Genomic DNA, 17,404 nt, shown 5'->3' on the forward strand with positions numbered 1-17,404 from the left:
TGCTTCTATACATAAGGTATTAGACATATGTTTCATCTCCGACAAGTGTCAAGTTATACTATCATTGCTTAGCAAAAATTATGGAACTAAAAATATGCCAAGAATGCTTTGATGCACCCCCAAACTTAAACGACACAGTGTCCTCAATGTGGGACATGGATGCAAGTTAGAGACAAAAATGACAAAGAGCATAAAAGGAACAACAATACCCAGGGGGAGGGAATGGCATTTTGAGACAAAAACCCCCAAACTTGAACTGGACTGCGCAACCTGGAAAGCAACATGAAGAACCAAAAGAAACAACCACAAACAGCATTAACAGCACAAGCATAAAGACAGAAAACGAATGTATCGAAAGTTAACAGAACATAAAGAATTTGCATTGCAAAAAGAGTGTACATGATGACAAAAAGAGCTGTACAGGGATCATGTCGACCAGAGCAACCTATACATAGCAAATTCTTACAGTTGAAAAGGAAAACAAAATATACAAGAGAAATAGTTACAGATGAAACAAAAAGAGAAGGTCCACACTCGCAACAAGCTACTGGCCAGAAGGTAAACGGGCGAGGATGGAATGGAGGAGAGAGTGAGTCTTACGCCGTTCAGCGGAAGCCAAACGACGGTCCTCAGCAGCGACACGGCGGTCTTCAGCAGCAAGACGACGATCTTCTTCAGCACGTGAAGAAGACTCACACAGAGCCTGAGTGCACGCGGTCAAAGAATGCTCTAAACGATCTAGTCGCTCATGAATACCGGCAATGGAAGCCCGGATGAAAACCTGGTCCTGGTGAGAGTCGACCGAAGGTTCGACCCTCGCAGTGGCTGCGGCGGTGGAAACTGCCTCGGAAGGAGGAGGAGGTGGAGCGTGGATGAACAGGGGGGCAGGAGGCGGAGGGGCACTAGAATGGCTCAGAACATTGATCCACCGGCGCTGGGTAAAAATTTTAATTTTGTCGCCTTTTGGTTCATGGGGAGGAACAACGAAACCCTTGTGCTGAAGGAGCCGAGTGATGAAAAACGGCAAAGGCAATTTCCGATTTTCAACTCGCGGAGCCCGTGCATTATGAGCATCATGCCAAAACTTCATAAAGGTGGACCAAATGAGCTCGGGGATGGAGAACCATTGGCCTTGGTCCATGGCATATAAGGCTTGCAGAAAGAGGCCCCGACGCTCGGTGCTATACACCAAAGGGCAAACATTGTGCTTGAAGACAGTGTCAATGAACCATAGGCGTTCCGGAAGATTGGTTTTGCGGATAAAAGACCGGGGCCGAGAAGGATCGTCAATAGTGCAAATGGCAGCGGCAATCTGCGCCACAGTTAATGTATCCGGCTCCTCATATAAAGGGAGATTCTCACGATTGACAATGTCATCGGGGCACTCAATGGGGCAACCAGAAACCTGAATGATGTCGGTCATAGTGAAAGCATAGGCGGTGCCATCAATGGATGTAGTGAGAGAAATGGGTGGCTCTTCAGGGCATTGGAGATTCTGGTAGAAGAGGCGCACTACACGGGGGTAGGTAACCCTGGCAAGGGGTGCGCAAATGTGTTGCAGACGCCGGTTAGTCAATTCGGCTATAGCCCACGAAGTTGTGGGTAGAATGTCAAAGGCATCCGTGAGCGGAAATGAGAGTTCATAGTTAAGTTGTTTGCGATCCCAAGGATCACGTGGTCGCTCACGAGTGACAGCACGGGCACCTGAAGAGGGTTGAGGAGGGCGAGAAGGACCGGCACGAGACATTTAGAGAGGTGGACTTGGTTGAGGAATTTCAGCGAACACCTGGCGTGCACCAAAAAAAGGAGAAGATGAAAGTGAGTGGGATGGAGGAGCAAACCCAAAAAATTTGGCAAGATAACAAGCTCTAGCATAGAGCAACATCAACAACAAGCAACCCAAGCATCAACAAAATCACCGACATGCAATCCCATCCTCCTTATGATGAAATAAAGACAAGGAAAGGAGAAAAATAGGAAACTCACATACCTTGGGACAGAATATGAAATGGGAACTGCAGAGATGTAGGGGTGGTGGCAATGTGGGTGGGCTGGGGGTGGATGAGAGTTGGATTGGGTGTTTTGGGGAGAGAGAGAAAGTGGTTGCATGCATGTGGTGCATGGATGGGTTGGTTGGTTGGTTTGGGGAAGGTGAGGAGCCGAGAGAGAGGTGGTGGGATGGGGTGATGGTGTGGTAGTTTTGTGGGGTGAGAGGGAGATGGAGTGGGGAGGTTGGTTAGTTGGTTTGGGGAAGGTGAGGAGCCGAGAGAGAGAGAGGTGGAGTGAGGTGGAAGAGGGGTTGGTGGTGTAAAAGAAAGAGAGGGAGGGAGCTGCGAGGGAGAGAAGGGGTTTTAAAAGAGAGAAGAGAGCTTGGTTCGAGCACTCGAAGGCCCACTTCGAGTGCTCGAAATTTGGGCAGAGAGTTGGGTTTGGCATAGGGTGTGGGTATGAGGAGTTCGAGCACTCGAAGCTTGGTCTTCGAGTGCTCGAAAGTTGAGCAGTGTGAGGGTGTGAGTTGGTTGAGGTGCATGGCATGGTGAGGGTTGATGGAAGGTGGAGGGGTGGTGAGTTTGGCATGCATGCATGGGCGTGCATGCATGCAAGCAGGGTGGGGATGGTGTTGCATGGAAGTTGGTTATGGTTGGTGTATGGAAGAGAGAGAGAAACCGAGAGTTGGGGTTGCATGGTTTGGGTTGGGTGGTTTGTTGTTGAGGTTGCCGAGAGATAGGAAGGTTGGATTGAGAGGTGTGGCATGCATGCATGGGCGTGCATGCATGGCCGAGAGGGTGGATGGTGTTAGAGAGGGTGATGGAGGTTGAGAGGTGTGGCATGCATGCATGGGCGTGCATGCATGCATGCAGGGTGGTTGGGAAGGATGTGGTGGGTTGGTGAGTGAGTGTGGGTTTGCATGCATGCATGGGCGTGCATGCATGCAGGCAGGAGGGTTGATAGGAGGGGTGATGAGAAGTTTAGAGGTTTGGCATGCATGCATGGGCGTGCATGCATGCATGCAGGGTGGTGATGGTGTGAGGCCGAGAGGGTGGATGGTGTTAGAGAGGGTTGGTGCATGGAGTGGATTGGGTTTGCTGAGGGGTGAGAGAGAGATGGAGTGGTGAGGGTCTTCGAGCACTCGCAAGGGGGAGGGCGAGTGCTCTGCATGGAGACAGCAGGCTCGGGTGGGTTGTATGGGGAGTTCGAGCACTCGGAAGAGGAAGCTCGAGTGCTCGAAATGAGAGCAGTGAGTTGGCCAAGCAAATGGTGAAGCTTCGAGCACTCGAAGCTTGGGCTACGAGTGCTCGATTCTGAGGCAGTAGCATGCAGCTGCAGAAGTTGGGCTAAAAAGCTTAGAGCACTCCAACTGGGAGCTAGAATGCTCTAAATGAAGGCAGCAGGCTCGTGATTTTTGGTGCTTGAACCTTGAATGGAGCTTGAATGCTGTTGCATGGCCATGCATGAGCTTGCATGGATGGTTCAAGGAAAGAGATTAGTAAAATATGGAAGCATAAAGAAGTTGAGCAGTGGGCTTGGATAGGAAGGAATGCATGCATCAGAGAAATGCATGCAACAATGCATGAAATATAGAAATGCATGCAAGCAAGGAACTTTGCGGAGCCGGATAAAATTTTTGAGAAGCATGAAAGTCCTATGCATGCAATGTTGATGGATTCAAGCCAATGTATGGGAAGAATTAAAACGGTGCAACATCCTCGCAGTCAAACGGTGCAACAATCTCACTCCCCTTTTTTTTTTTTTTGCAACATCACCCAAAGCATGGGTGGATGTAAGAGAATTTTCAAACCTTGGCAACATCACCAAATGCATGAATGAAATTTCTGGAGAAATTTTTTTTTAAAACTTGCAAATTCATTCCATTCCAATGCATGGGAAATTTTGAAGGTGTTGTTTTGAAACCGTGCAATTTGTCAATTGTTTAAACATCTGCACATGAGTCGTATTTGAAAAATCTAATGAAATTGCTAGAAAGCGATGGGGAATTCCGGGAATGAAAATGAGAGTTGAGAAGGTCTAAGAAAAATCAAATTTTGGGCTTTTCTAAACCGTTTCCCAGAAAAAAAAAAAATTTTTTTTTTTTTTGTAAGGCACGAGCAATTTCAAAGAGAAGGAAGCTTGGAACATCGAAAGAATTTATTCCCTTGCTTTGCTAAATTTAATGTCGATAGCTAGACCAAGCTAGAGCAGGCACTACTCCTCATAAATGGGATCCGTCAAGGGGACTTCCTCAACTTTTCGGGTTAGAATGGTGCTGTCAATGCAAGGCTTAAGCCTTTGGCCATTTACCTTGAAGAGTGATCCACTTGCAGGATCATGAAGTTCGATTGCTCCATGAGGAAAGACGGTAGTGACAATGTATGGACCATCCCATCTTGACCGGAGTTTACCGGGAAAGAGTTTCAAGCGGGAATTGAAAAGCCAGACCTTTTGTCTCGGGGCAAAAGACTTTTTGACGATGTGTTTGTCATGAAAAGCTTTAGTCTTTGCCTTGTAAATTTTTGCATTTTCATACGCGTCATTACGCAATTCCTCAAGTTCATTTAATTGCAACGCACGATTAGAGCCGGCTTGTTTGAGATCAAAATTGAACCTTTTTACGGCCCAATAAGCACGGTGCTCTAATTCTACCGGGAGATGACATGCTTTGCCAAAGACAAGTCGATATGGTGACATGCCAATGGGTGTCTTATAAGCTGTCCGGTAAGCCCAAAGTGCATCGTTTAGCCGTAATGACCAATCTTTGCAGTCCGGTCTAACCGTTTTTTCTAAAATGTGCTTAATCTCCCGGTTAGAAATCTCTACTTGACCACTCGTTTGAGGGTGGTAAGGTGTAGCAACCTTATGAATGACTGAATACTTAGCAAGGACGGATTTGAGATAACGATTTCGGAAATGAGATCCGCCATCACTAATGATTGCTCGGGGTGTACCAAAACGACTAAAGATGTGAGATTGAATGAAATGGATCACGACTTTATGATCATCGGTTTTGGTAGCCGCGGCTTCAACCCATTTAGACACATAATCCACCGCTACAAGGATGTACTCATAGCCATAAGAAGATGGAAATGGTCCCATGAAGTCAATCCCCCACACATCAAAAATTTCAACAATTAAAATGTTGGTGAGGGGCATCATGTCTCTTCGGGACATGGATCCAAGTTTTTGACATCGTTCACACGATTTGTAAAAATTGTATGCATCCCGGAACAAGGTAGGCCAAAAGAATCCGCTTTGAAGGATTTTGTTAGCGGTCTTTTTGGCACCGAAATGGCCTCCACAAGCAAGAGTATGGCAAAAATTTAAAATGCTTGTGGCCTCGGTTTCAGGAATACATCGCCGGATGATTTGGTCCGGGCAATACTTGAATAATTCCGGATCTTCCCAAAAGAAATGCTTGACTTGGGAGAAAAACCGGTCCCTCTCTTGTTTGGACCAATGAGCTGGAATTTTGCCAACCGCAAGATAATTGACAATATCCGCAAACCACGGAAGAGTAGAATGTGAAACTTGAAGAAGTTGCTCATCCGGAAAGGAATCACGGATGGCTGCAAATTCTGAAGATTTCTCAATAAGTAAGCGAGAGAGATGATCGGCGACAACATTGTTGGTCCCTTTTTTGTCCCGGATGTCGATGTCAAACTCTTGAAGTAAGAGGATCCATCGAATTAAGCGGGGTTTTGTCTCTTTTTTCGCTAACAAATGCCTAAGAACGGCATGATCTGAAAAGACGATGACCTTGGAGCCAAGAAGATAGGAGCGAAATTTATCCAAGGCGTACACCACAGCTAGCAATTCTTTTTCAGTGGTGGTGTAGTTCAATTGGGCATCGCAGAGAGTTTTGCTAGCATAATAAATGACATGCGGAAGTTTATCCACACGTTGGCCCAAAACCGCCCCTAATGCATAGTCGGATGCATCACACATGATCTCAAAGGGAAGAGACCAATTAGGGGGTTTCATGATCGGGGCAGAGGAGAGGAGAATGCGAAGTTTGATGAAAGCTTCCATGCAAGCATCATCAAAATTGAACGGAACATCCTTGGCTAAGAGATTACACAAGGGCCGTGAGATTTTGCTAAAATCTTTGATGAAGCGACGATAGAATCCGGCATGGCCAAGAAAAGAACGGATTTGACGGACGGAATTCGGAGGAGGAAGATTAGAGATTAACTCAACTTTTGCCTTGTCTACCTCGATTCCCCGCTTAGAAATGACATGTCCTAAAACAATGCCTTCTTGGACCATAAAGTGGCTTTTCTCCCAACTTAGAATGAGATTCGTCTCTTTGCATCTTTGGAGCACAAGAGATAAATTTTTGAGACACGAGTCAAAGGAGGAGCCAAATACGGAAAAGTCATCCATGAAAACTTCCAAGAACCTTTCAACCATATCGGAGAATATGGACATCATGCACCTTTGGAACGTTGCCGGTGCATTGCATAGACCAAAAGGCATGCGTCGATAGGCAAAAGTACCAAAGGGACATGTGAATGTTGTTTTCTCTTGATCTTGGGGGGCGATGGCCACTTGGTTATAGCCGGAATAACCATCAAGAAAACAATAGAAGCTTTGGCCGGCTAACCTTTCTAGGATTTGATCAATAAATGGGAGTGGGAAATGATCCTTCCTAGTTGATGAGTTGAGTTTACGATAGCCAATGCACACACGCCACCCGGTGGTGGTTCGTTGTGGCACGAGCTCGCCCGCTGAATTTTCAACAACGGTGAGCCCGGATTTCTTGGGGACAACTTGTGTGGGGCTCACCCACTTGCTATCAGAGATAGGATAGATGATTCCCGCATCTAGCAATTTGATCACCTCTTTCATGACCACTTCCTTCATGTTTGGATTTAACCGGCGCTGGACCTCTCTAGTAGGCTTTGCGTCATCCTCCATATGAATGCGGTGCATACAAATGGAGGGGTCAATTCCTTTCAAATCTGCCACTGTCCAACCAATAGCTTCTTTATGCTCTTGGAGCACCGCTAAAAGGTTGGTCTCTTGGTCTTTTTGAAGGTCCGAGGCAATAATGACCGGAAGGGTTTGCTTTGGACCAAGGAACACATACTTGAGATGGGCCGGGAGCGGCTTAAGCTCAAGTTGTGGCGGAGATAACAATGAGGGGACCGGAGGAGTGGTGGAAAGTTGGGGAAGTGGTTCTTTTGGAATTTTCCAAGGAGGTACATCCATGATAGCATTAATATCAAGCAAGGAATTGACTTCTTGAATGGCTTGATCAACATCAAAGTTTGGGAAGTCAAAATGAGACATGCAAGTTTCAAGGGGATCTTTGCTTAGGATGAAGGGGAGAGATTCTTCGACCACTTCATCAATGACATCCACAAGAAAACAATCATCCTCATTGGAGGGATGTTGAGTTGCATGAAAGATGTGGAGTTTGACTTGCATGTTTCCAAAAGCAATGTCCATCACCCCGGTTCGGCAATTAATTGATGCATTAGCCGTAGCTAAAAATGGCCTACCAAGGATCACGGGAATGTGCTTTTTCGGGTCATGGACTGGTTCCGTATCAAGAACCACAAAATCTACCGGGAAGTAGAATTTGTCCACTTTGATGATGACGTCCTCAAGAATACCTCGTGGATGCTTGACCGATCTATCGGCAAGTTGCAAAACCACGGAAGTCGGCTTAAGATCTCCCAAACCAAGTTGTAGGTAAACTGAGTATGGAATTAAATTCACACTAGCTCCTAAGTCAAGGAGGGCCCTCTCGATTTTGCTGTCACCAATGACGCACGAGATTGTGGGGGCACCCAGATCCTTATACTTCGGGGGAGTGCTGTGCTGAATAATAGCACTAACATTTTCAGTCAACCTCACTTTTTTTGGCAAATGATTTTTAGAGGTGCGCTTTTGAGTGCACAAATCTTTGAGAAATTTTGCATAGGGAGGGATTTGCTTGATAGCATCCAACAGGGGCAAGTTAATCTTCACTTGCTTGAAAACTTCCCACATGTCTTGAATTTTACAATTCTTGTTCCCAAAATGTGTCGACTCTTGAAGACGTTGAGGAAACGGAGCTTTTGGCTCATAAGTAGTTTCCACATTTGGGGAGACATGTGTGGGATATCCGTGAATGGTATTGGGACAAGAATTTGGATTAGAAGAGCTTGAATTTGGATTTTTCAACGGCGAAACTTCCTCACTTTTGTTTCCATTGACCTTGTTGTCCACCACTCTACCACTCCGAAGGGTGGTGATAGCTTGAACTTGTTCATGAGTCGGCCCACTCGGAGGAGGGGTTTCGTCAATCACATGCATTCCTCTAGGATTTTCAAAAGGTTGAGAGGGAAGCTTGCCCTTGTCCTTTTGAAGCAATTGATTCACCGAGTTAGCTATTTGGCCCACTTGATTTTCAAGATTAGCTATGGATTGAGTATGAGAGTGAACCATTTGGAGAGTAGGCTGCAAGGATGTCAAGAGTTGCTTGTTGGCATCCATTATTTGCTTATTTAATGATTCCATCATTTGCTTGTTTGCAGCTACTATCTCGTCAGTCGGACACACAGGAGCTTGATTGGAGACATTTGGATTGTAAGGAGGACAGTAGCTTGAAGAGGCTTGGAAAGGTCTACCTTGATATTGAGAAGAGGGCTGATTTTGCCGCCCTTGGTTTTGGAATTGGGAATTCTGTGGGGCTTGTTGCCGCCATGGGAAATTCGGATGATCTCGCCAACCCGGATTGTAGGTGTTGGAATATGGATTGTTCCCGGGCCGCGAGAACATGGCATTAGCTTGCTCTTGGTTGGGACTAGGAAATTGCTCCGGTGTGGGGCAATCTTCCGAGAGATGGAATGGACTAGTACATGAAGCACAAACTGAACTTGCCGAATTTTGAGACAATGAAGGAAGAAGATGTGGTGCCATCAATTGATAGAATTTATGAGCGATGGCATCCACTTGAGATGATTCCTCCCTTATTGACTTTGGTTGACAAGGGTTGGTGTTGTTTGGAGTGGTTGCGGTCGGAGCCCTACGAGAATTGTGTTGAAGTGAATTTTCACTCAAATTCTCAAGTAAGGTCCAAGCCTCATCCGCATTCTTGGACATGAACATCCCACCACAAGAAGAATCAACCATGAATCTATGGGTTTCGGTCAAGCCAGCATAGAAAGCTTGCACTAATTGCCATTTTGGGATCAAATGATGAGGACACTTCCGAAGAAGATCTTGTAACCTTTCCCAAGTCTCGTGGAGTTGTTCTCCATCAACTTGAGAAAAGCTTAGAATAGAACGCCTCATTTGGTTGGTTTTACTCACCGGATAATACTTCTTAAGAAATTCTTGTTGCAATTGAGCCCAAGAAGTAATAGAGTTGGGAGCGAGGGAGTTCAACCAATATTTTGCCCTATCCTTTAGGGAGAATGGGAAAAGATGGAGATGAAGTGCATTGTCCGGAAAACCTCTCAACCGGATGGTCGAACAGATTTCGAGGAACTCATCAAGATGCTTATATGGATCTTCATTATCAAAGCCATGAAATGATAGAAGCATTTGAATGGTACTAGACTTGATCTCATATTGAGCTGCATCGATGTTTGGCATCACTATGCAAGATGGAGAAGCATAGGTGGTAGGGATGAAATGATCTCTAAGAGTCATTGGCTCGATATTAGGAATTTCAGCCCTTTCATTCCCCGGATTTCCTACGTTATCCCCCATTATATTGAATTCAGTTTCAAGGTCCCTTGTAAGAGTGGGTTCCCTAAGGTTCCGTCTAAGAGTTCTTTCAAGAGAATTGATATCAATGGGCGAATCGATTGTGGGTAAGGAAAGTGACCTACGACCGAACATCAACAACAAAGCATATACTCAACAAAGCAATTCATCAACCACAACTCCACATACGATGTTCCCTTTCTCCTCAATTATCAAGACGGAAAATGTAAATGGCCACGACAAGGACCGATGCTTGAACACAAAATTTAAACAGGATAAGAGCCTCAACAAGGGCTTCACAACTAAACTAAAACTAAATTTAACATATGCACAATATTCACAACTCGAAACTAGAAGTCACGAGACTTACCTGGGGTCCTCTAGACTTACAATTTGCTAGCATTCCCACGGCGAGCTTCGAGTCCCTAGAATCTTACAACACTTAAAACACAAAGGTGGTCAAAACACACAAGGAGTATTCACAAGACACAATATTCACAATCAAACTAAATTTAACCCTAGAAACTTCGGTTGCTAAACCGTTTGCAGTCCCCGGCAACGGCGCCAAAAATTGATCGGTTGGTCAATTAACATCAACCTTCGCAATAGCACGAATCATTGTAAAATAGGGCTATTGGTCGGGTAAGTCGAACCACAGGGACTGCGCTAGTCTAATACAACCTAAATGTCTAGAATCATTCTTAGAATGATGAAGGGTGTATAGAGGTTTTGTTGGATGTCACTTAAGCTAGGAAATTAAAAGTGCATAAAACAATAAATTGCAAGAATTCAAGGGAGTGAAGTACAAGTAACGAAGGCTAGGGAAATGAATCCACCTCCATCCCTATACACATGCTAGGTTAAGATTAATTTAAGGGGAAAACAATATATATGATAGTCATGATACATAACAATACTAGGTTGCTATAATATCCTCAAGAAGTTCATTTAATTAGAAAGGCAAGAATAAACCATCAAAGGTTCACATGATCAACTACCTAAACTAAAATGAAGCTTAGAACATGCTTACTAAGCCAACGATTATCAAGCCCTAATTTAAATGGTGAATGCACATAAAGCTAAGAATCAAGTATAGCCCATCAAAGGGAAACCCTAAGCCATGAACTATCTAGGTTCTCCAACTCCATGCCATTAAAACCATTCCATGATCTAACTTCCATTGTCACCATGGAAGTGCAAGCAATATGATTAAGAAAAGCAACCATCCAAGACAAGATGAATAACTCACAATAATCATTTAAAACATTCAACATTCATTACAACAAAAATGAGGCTCTTGACCATGGAAAGACTATCAAAAATACATTGTAATCCCCAAAAATAAACTATACTAACACATGCTTACAAGGGAGGGGTTTCATCACCTCCCTAGATGAGGTTTAGTTACCCATTGGTGAGCTAGAAGAAGGAAGAAACATCATCCTCATCTCCATTTTCGAGCTCCTACTGTAGCACTCAAGAACACCCTTCTCCTTGCTCTCTTCTCTCTCCTTTCTCTTGCTAAAGATAAAGCTTAATGATATATGTGGCCTTTGGGTAGCCTTTTATGCTCCAACAATACCCTCTCTCCTCCAAGGAACACCTCCAACCACTTCATAAAGAAGGAAGATGGCATTGAGGAAACCAATGTGCAAGTGGGCTGAAATGAGCCATTTCCGAAGGGCATTCTGCCTGATTTTCGAGCGCACGCTTGGTGATCTCGAGCACTCTAACTTAGTGCAATGTGCAACATGCTCCTCTTGCTCAGCGCTGACCTATTTTGGGAAAACTGCTATAACTTTGTGCCCCGAACTCCGAATGACGATCTGTTTGAAGATTTGGAGAGCTGATTCAGTGCTTTAAAAACTTCATGTTTTGATGAAGACCCAATTCTCAAGTCTGGTTGGTCGAAAATGGGGAGAAAGGCAGTACATCAGTGCTGCTAGGCAGTTCTGTGCACCTCTGTTGTGAAGATCATAACTCTCTGCTCCGAACTCCGAATGATGAACCACTTGAAGATTTGGAAAGCTGATTCAGAGCTCTAAATCTTTCATGTTATGAGGGAAGTCCAGTTCTCGAGTTTGGAAGGTCAAAATGGCAAGCAAAGTCCAGGCTCTACTGCTGCCAGAATTCAGCATTGGCACCTTTTGTTGCTCAAAATTCCACAAGGCCTTATTCTTGTTCCATTTTGGCCAATGAACCTGAAAATGCATAAAAACATGCAAATGGAGTTAATCTACATAAAATAATTAATAACTGGACTTTGTTAATGTAATTTAGGGCGCTTGAATATGCAATATTCGGCGCTTATCAATGCATCCATGCCCTTTATGAAAAAGTAAGCAACTAGAATGTATTTTCTACAAAAGTAAAAATACAAATGTCATGGAAATTAAACATCATGAATGCATGCATAACTAGAATCAAATCTGTTAGTCCTAAGTTCCTTAGCATTGTTTGCCTCTTTAATGTCAAAAAGCTGAGTGGCAGTGGCTTCAAAGGGTTTCTTCATTGTCAAAGTTGCTCAAAATAAGCCTCAAAGATCTATTCAGTGTCTTATCCCTCATTGCTGTTTTAATGGTTTCATCACAGCTTATCTATCTGTTCTTGCTTAATTTGTTGAGAATTGTGTGGATTCAGTTCATGTAATCTGTCACAAATGGTTCTAGGGGTAGCATTATCATTTCTCAGTTGTATTCAACACGTACACGTATGTTTTGGATGCTGCATTGCACTGGATTGACCTGAGTGAATCAGCATTGTCACTAATACAGTTTCAGGATTTTTCTTAGCCAAGAAGTTAAAAATTTGTTGCAAGGGTATTCTGGCCATTTCCTACTATGCTCAGTAGTGTGACACGTTTTAGTGGTCCTAAATTGAGTGAATATGCAAGAATATTGCATTTCTTGGTGGCTAAGTCTAGAGCTGAATGGAGTATGCTGCAATGTGTTATGTATGTGTCAATTTCAGTTTGCATAGAGACAAATTTGCTGAGGTGGCCTTCTGCTATTGGTGCTTGCTCTTGAAAATATCTGCATTATGCTTTTCCAATGATTGGCTTGAGGTGACAGGTGTATTCTGTGGGTGTATGAAGATCTGTGCACTTTGTTTGTTCATATATATATGCTGTTATAGCCTTTTTAGGGTTCAAGCCTAATGTGTAAGGAGTGACATTGAGCTGCAGCATGAACTAACTCGAGAGCCTTGATAGAACTAGTTTTTCTGAAGTTTTTGAAGATGATTTAAGCTAGAAAAACTCACTGATTCGAGCTATGTGATAGTTATAGTAGAGAAGATGTTGCTGCTGCTGTTTTTCACTACTGCATGGGCTGGACTGAGTATTGGATTTTAGTTCTGAGGTGTTGTGGTCTTTTCAGAGAGTTGACATAGGTATCAATCACCTTTTTACACTTGCTCAGTACTGAATTAGTGTTGGAATCATGCAGAAATCAAAAATGGTCATTGAGCTCATCTGTTTTACTTAATTTTCTGAGATTTTCATGGATTCAAGTACTGATTGATTATGCCTTGCTGTATGATAAGATTTTAATCCTCTAGCAAGTGTATTTTGATGAATCTTGAATGTTAAGTTGGCTTTGTGAAAGAAAACTGGTCTGCTGCAAATTTCAGTTCTCAACCCTTTGTCATAGACTGTGTTTTTGCTGAAACAATGGTGGTATTGGTTCTATATGCTTAACTCATGCTGCACTTCAGTGATTAATTGTCATTAACATGACTACCACAGCGAATGAAGACTGAGTATGATACTATTGAACGAATCTCATGAGGAAATTCCTATTTTACCCCTCAAGATCTAAGTGTTGAAAATTAATGTTATGAAGTGGTAACTTGGCATTTTGTGTTGTCAACCTTATTTCAATTGAAGAAGGAACTTGTGTTTGTTGTTTTACATTTTCTATAATGTATTTGGTGGGCTTAGAGAACTTGTTTGGTCCTGGCAGGGTTGCCTAGGATAAGGGGAGTTTGTGTACACACTTGTTGAGCTAATGTGTGAGTAGAGTGTTTGAAAACTAGTGTCTACTTCTGTGACAAGGGCGTGTGCAGAGAGTGAGACAGCTGAGTGTGTAACAGCTTGCTGGCAGCTAGTGGATGATTGAATTGGCATTGGCCAAGAACCAAGGTTTTCCCTGATTAAGAGGGTTTTCTTGTAAATTGTGTTGCAGTGTTTATTGCATACTGTCTTGATTGTTATTTTGCTGTTAAAGGAAGAAGGTTTTGACCAATTCACCCCCCCTCTTGGTCCAACAATTGGTATCAGAGCTTTGGTCTGCTATGTAGGGTTCTAGCAAGCTTGTAGTTGATTTTTGAAATGGATGAAGGCCAAGCTACAAACAAAGCTCCAGGGTTCAGTGGTGTGAACTATGATTCATGGAAAATCAGAATGGAAGCATTTTTAATGTCTCACTCTTATGATGTCTGGCATTCTGCAATGAATGGAATTGTGGTTCTTAATCCTGAAAATCCTTCTAAAGCTGATAAAATTGCTGTGGCTAATGATGGTAAAGCCAAACATGTCCTTTACTGTGCTTTAGAGTAACAAGAGTTCACTAGAGTCAAGAATTGCAAGTCTGCTAAAGAAATGTGGGACTCTCTTCAGGTTGCCCATGAATGAAGTACTGTCATTAAAGAAAACAAGATTCAGCTCTATAATCAATATGAAGCTTGTAAGATAGAGGAAAGGGAAACTGTAGCTGAGTATTTGTTTAGGATCAATGATATTGTCAACAATATGAAATCCCTTAGTAAAGACATTAAGGTCTCAGATGTTTGCAAGAAAATTCTCAGGTCTCTTACACCTAGATTCAATGCAAAGGTTAGAATCCTTGAGGATAAAGACTTATCTCAAATGAAGATTGATGATCTACAAGCCTCTCTTACAGCCTATGAGATGAGAATTGGAACTCCTACTCTTCAAAGAAAAGAAGCTACACTTAAAGTCAAAGAAGTTACTGAAGAATCTGATCCAAAGTCTGAGGAAGATGATCTTAAAGAGGATGAAGTTGCCTATCTATCAAAGAAGTTCAAGAAATTCAGATTTAAGAAGAGAAGTCAATCTCAAAATCTAACTTGTTATGGATGTGGCAAGCCTAGCTATTATGTCTCAAGTTGTCTAACTTCAAAAGGACAAAATCAGAGGAAGAAAGAAGGGGGAAACTTTAAGGGAAGATTTGGAAGAAAGGCCTTCTTCACAGATTGGGATTCTGTTTCTGAAGAAGACAAACCTGAGGAATCAAAAGAAGATGAGTGTTTGTTTATGGCTACTCTTGAAACACCACAGAAAGTAGCTGAAGTTGAAGAAGACAATGAAGACAGTGACTCAAAGATTGAAGAAATTCTTGAAGAATGTGAGAGACTTGCTGTGAAGTGCAATTAACAAAAGTCTCAGCTGAAAGTCCTTAGCTCTGAGTTGCAAAAATCCAAACAACTTCTTGTTAAACATTTCAAACTTAAGTTGTCTACCTTATGTTCTATTTCTCTTATCTTCTTAAGTCTAAAGAAGTCTCAATCCAACACTGAATGGTCAACCAAGAGATGCAGAGAAGAACTCTTACTAATTCTTAAAGAAAAGTCTTTGAAAATGGCTGAGATTTGGAAGCAATCCACATAACAAATTGGGAAGACTGGAATTGGTTACATTTGTGATACTGCAACCAAAGTGAAACAAAATCACACTATGTTTGTTTAGGTATCTTCAGGAGAAGTGTATGCAAGGTTCCTAATCATAAAACCCTCAAGAATAAAGCATGATTTATTTGACAACTTCTGCAGCAAGTCAAGGTTAAATGAAAGTGATTTTATTACATCAACCTTCAGGAATTACAAAGTTACCAAAATGTATGTAAAGAAGTCAGAGATAATTCCAGTTCAGAAAGTTAAGGATAACAGATCTCTTGTGAAGTCTAAGATGATGTGGATACCAAAGAGAATGAATGCTGTGAGTATGTTGGTGTATACTGCCTTCAAAGCTGGTAACACAAATGACAAATGGTATGTTGACAGTGGCTGCTCGAGACACATGACAGGTGATGGTTCCAAGTTTGCATCACTAAAGAACTTTGATGGAGGAAATGTCATCTTTGGAGACAATCAAAAGGCCAAGATTATTAGTATTGGCACTGTGAGTAAGTCTGATGAACTACCTGAGATAAAAGAGGTATTACTTGTTGAAGGCCTCAAACATAATCTCCTAAGTGTAAGCCAACTATATGACAATAGGAAGAAAATCTGTTTTGATAAAGAAAGATGCAATGTGGTTGATATTGAATCTGAAAAAGTCCTATTCTCAGCTTGCAGATCCTCTGGAAATGTACACACAATCTCAGAAGAAGCTACTTACTGCAATTTGACCTCTCTAGATGAAGCTATACTGTGACATAAGAGACTAGGTCATCTTCACTCCAAAAATCTAATCAAAATCCTGAAATTGAAAGTTGTGAAAGGTCTACCTGATTTAAAATTCAGTGACAATCATCTATGCAAAGCATGTCAGCAAGGCAAACAAACTAAAGTGTCATTCCCTTCCAAAGAAATCAACACATCCAGAGCTCTTAATCTGATACATATGGATCTCTGTGGTCCTACCAGAACTACAAGCATTGGTGGAAGTAAGTACTTTATGCTGCCCATTGATGATTTCAGTAGAATGGTGTGGGTTTACTTTTTGAGAGAAAAGTCTGAAGCTATAACACACTTCATTAAGTTTGTAAATCTTGTTGAAAATGAAAGAAGCTGTACTGTGAAGAAGCTTAGATCTGACTTTGGTTCTGAATTTACAATGAGGGAATTTGAAAGTTACTGTGATGTAAAAGGTATCAAGAAAGAATTCTCAACTGTAGCTACTCCTCAACAAAATGGGGTTGTGGAAAGGAAGAATAGAACTGTTCAGGAAATGGGAAGAACTATGTTACTTGAAAAAGGTCTTGTAAAGGGATTTTGGGCTGAACTGTTAATATAGGTGTGTATATCATCAATAGGGTGCTTCTTAGACCAAATTCATGTAAAACTCCTTTTGCACTATGGTATGGAAGACCTGTAACAGTTCATTATTTAAAAGTGTTTGGCAGCAAGTGTTTCATTCTTAATCACATAGAGAACTTAGGAAAATTTGATTCCAAAGCTGATGAAGGGATATTCTTGGGGTACTCTACAAAAAGCAAGGCTTACAGATGCTACAATCTAAGATCCTCCAAGGTTATTGAATTAATTTATGTTAAATTTGATGAAACACCACAATTCAGCATCAATGATGACATCAATTCTACACCAGGATCAACTGAAGCCAGTCTATCTCATTCTGTTCAAAGGTTAGATAAATCTGTTAAATCTACTTTAGAACTTGATGATCATAAAGAAGTTACTTATCTAGGATTACAAAGACAGGTTCAAGATGAAAACATTATTAGTTCTCCTCAGGCTGGTGTTCAAACAAGAAACAAGAAGAAACTCACTGAATTAGAAACTGATGATGGAGAAGAATACAGTCATTTTGCAATGTTATCCTCTACTGAACTAAAGTCTTACTCTGAAGCTCAGAAAAGTGAAGATTGGATGGTTTCTATAAAAGAAGAACTTGATCAAATTCATAGGAATGACAATTGGACACTGGTTCTTAGACCTGCAGCTAAGAATGTTATTGGTTCCAAATGGATTTATAGAAACAAACTTGATGAAAAAGGGACAGTTATCA

At 42.2% G+C, this 17,404-nt stretch overlaps 1 protein-coding gene across 1 annotated transcript; it reads left to right on the plus strand.

Moving 5' to 3' along the window:
• Positions 1 to 14,026: 14,026 nt before the first annotated feature.
• Positions 14,027 to 15,091, plus strand: LOC132309122 (uncharacterized). Its single transcript, XM_059807472.1, has 2 exons — positions 14,027 to 14,250; positions 14,332 to 15,091. Exons 1-2 carry the CDS (start codon positions 14,027 to 14,029, stop codon positions 15,089 to 15,091), a joined length of 984 nt encoding a protein of 327 aa, XP_059663455.1.
• Positions 15,092 to 17,404: the final 2,313 nt, after the last annotated feature.

Source organism: Cornus florida, unplaced genomic scaffold (genome assembly GCF_030987335.1).
Source record: "Cornus florida cultivar Cherokee Brave unplaced genomic scaffold, ASM3098733v1 CherokeeBrave_3.0.0_Hap2_Chr05, whole genome shotgun sequence".
Classification (NCBI taxonomy): Eukaryota; Viridiplantae; Streptophyta; class Magnoliopsida; order Cornales; family Cornaceae; genus Cornus; species Cornus florida.

Bases quoted from the DNA above. Each gene is read 5' to 3' on its own strand.
- LOC132309122 (XM_059807472.1), top strand. From the start codon at position 14,027: ATGGATGAAGGCCAAGCTACAAACAAAGCTCCAGGGTTCAGTGGTGTG. The intron at 14,251-14,331 runs GTAACAAGAGTT...CCATGAATGAAG, and splicing joins GTCCTTTACTGTGCTTTAGA to TACTGTCATTAAAGAAAACA.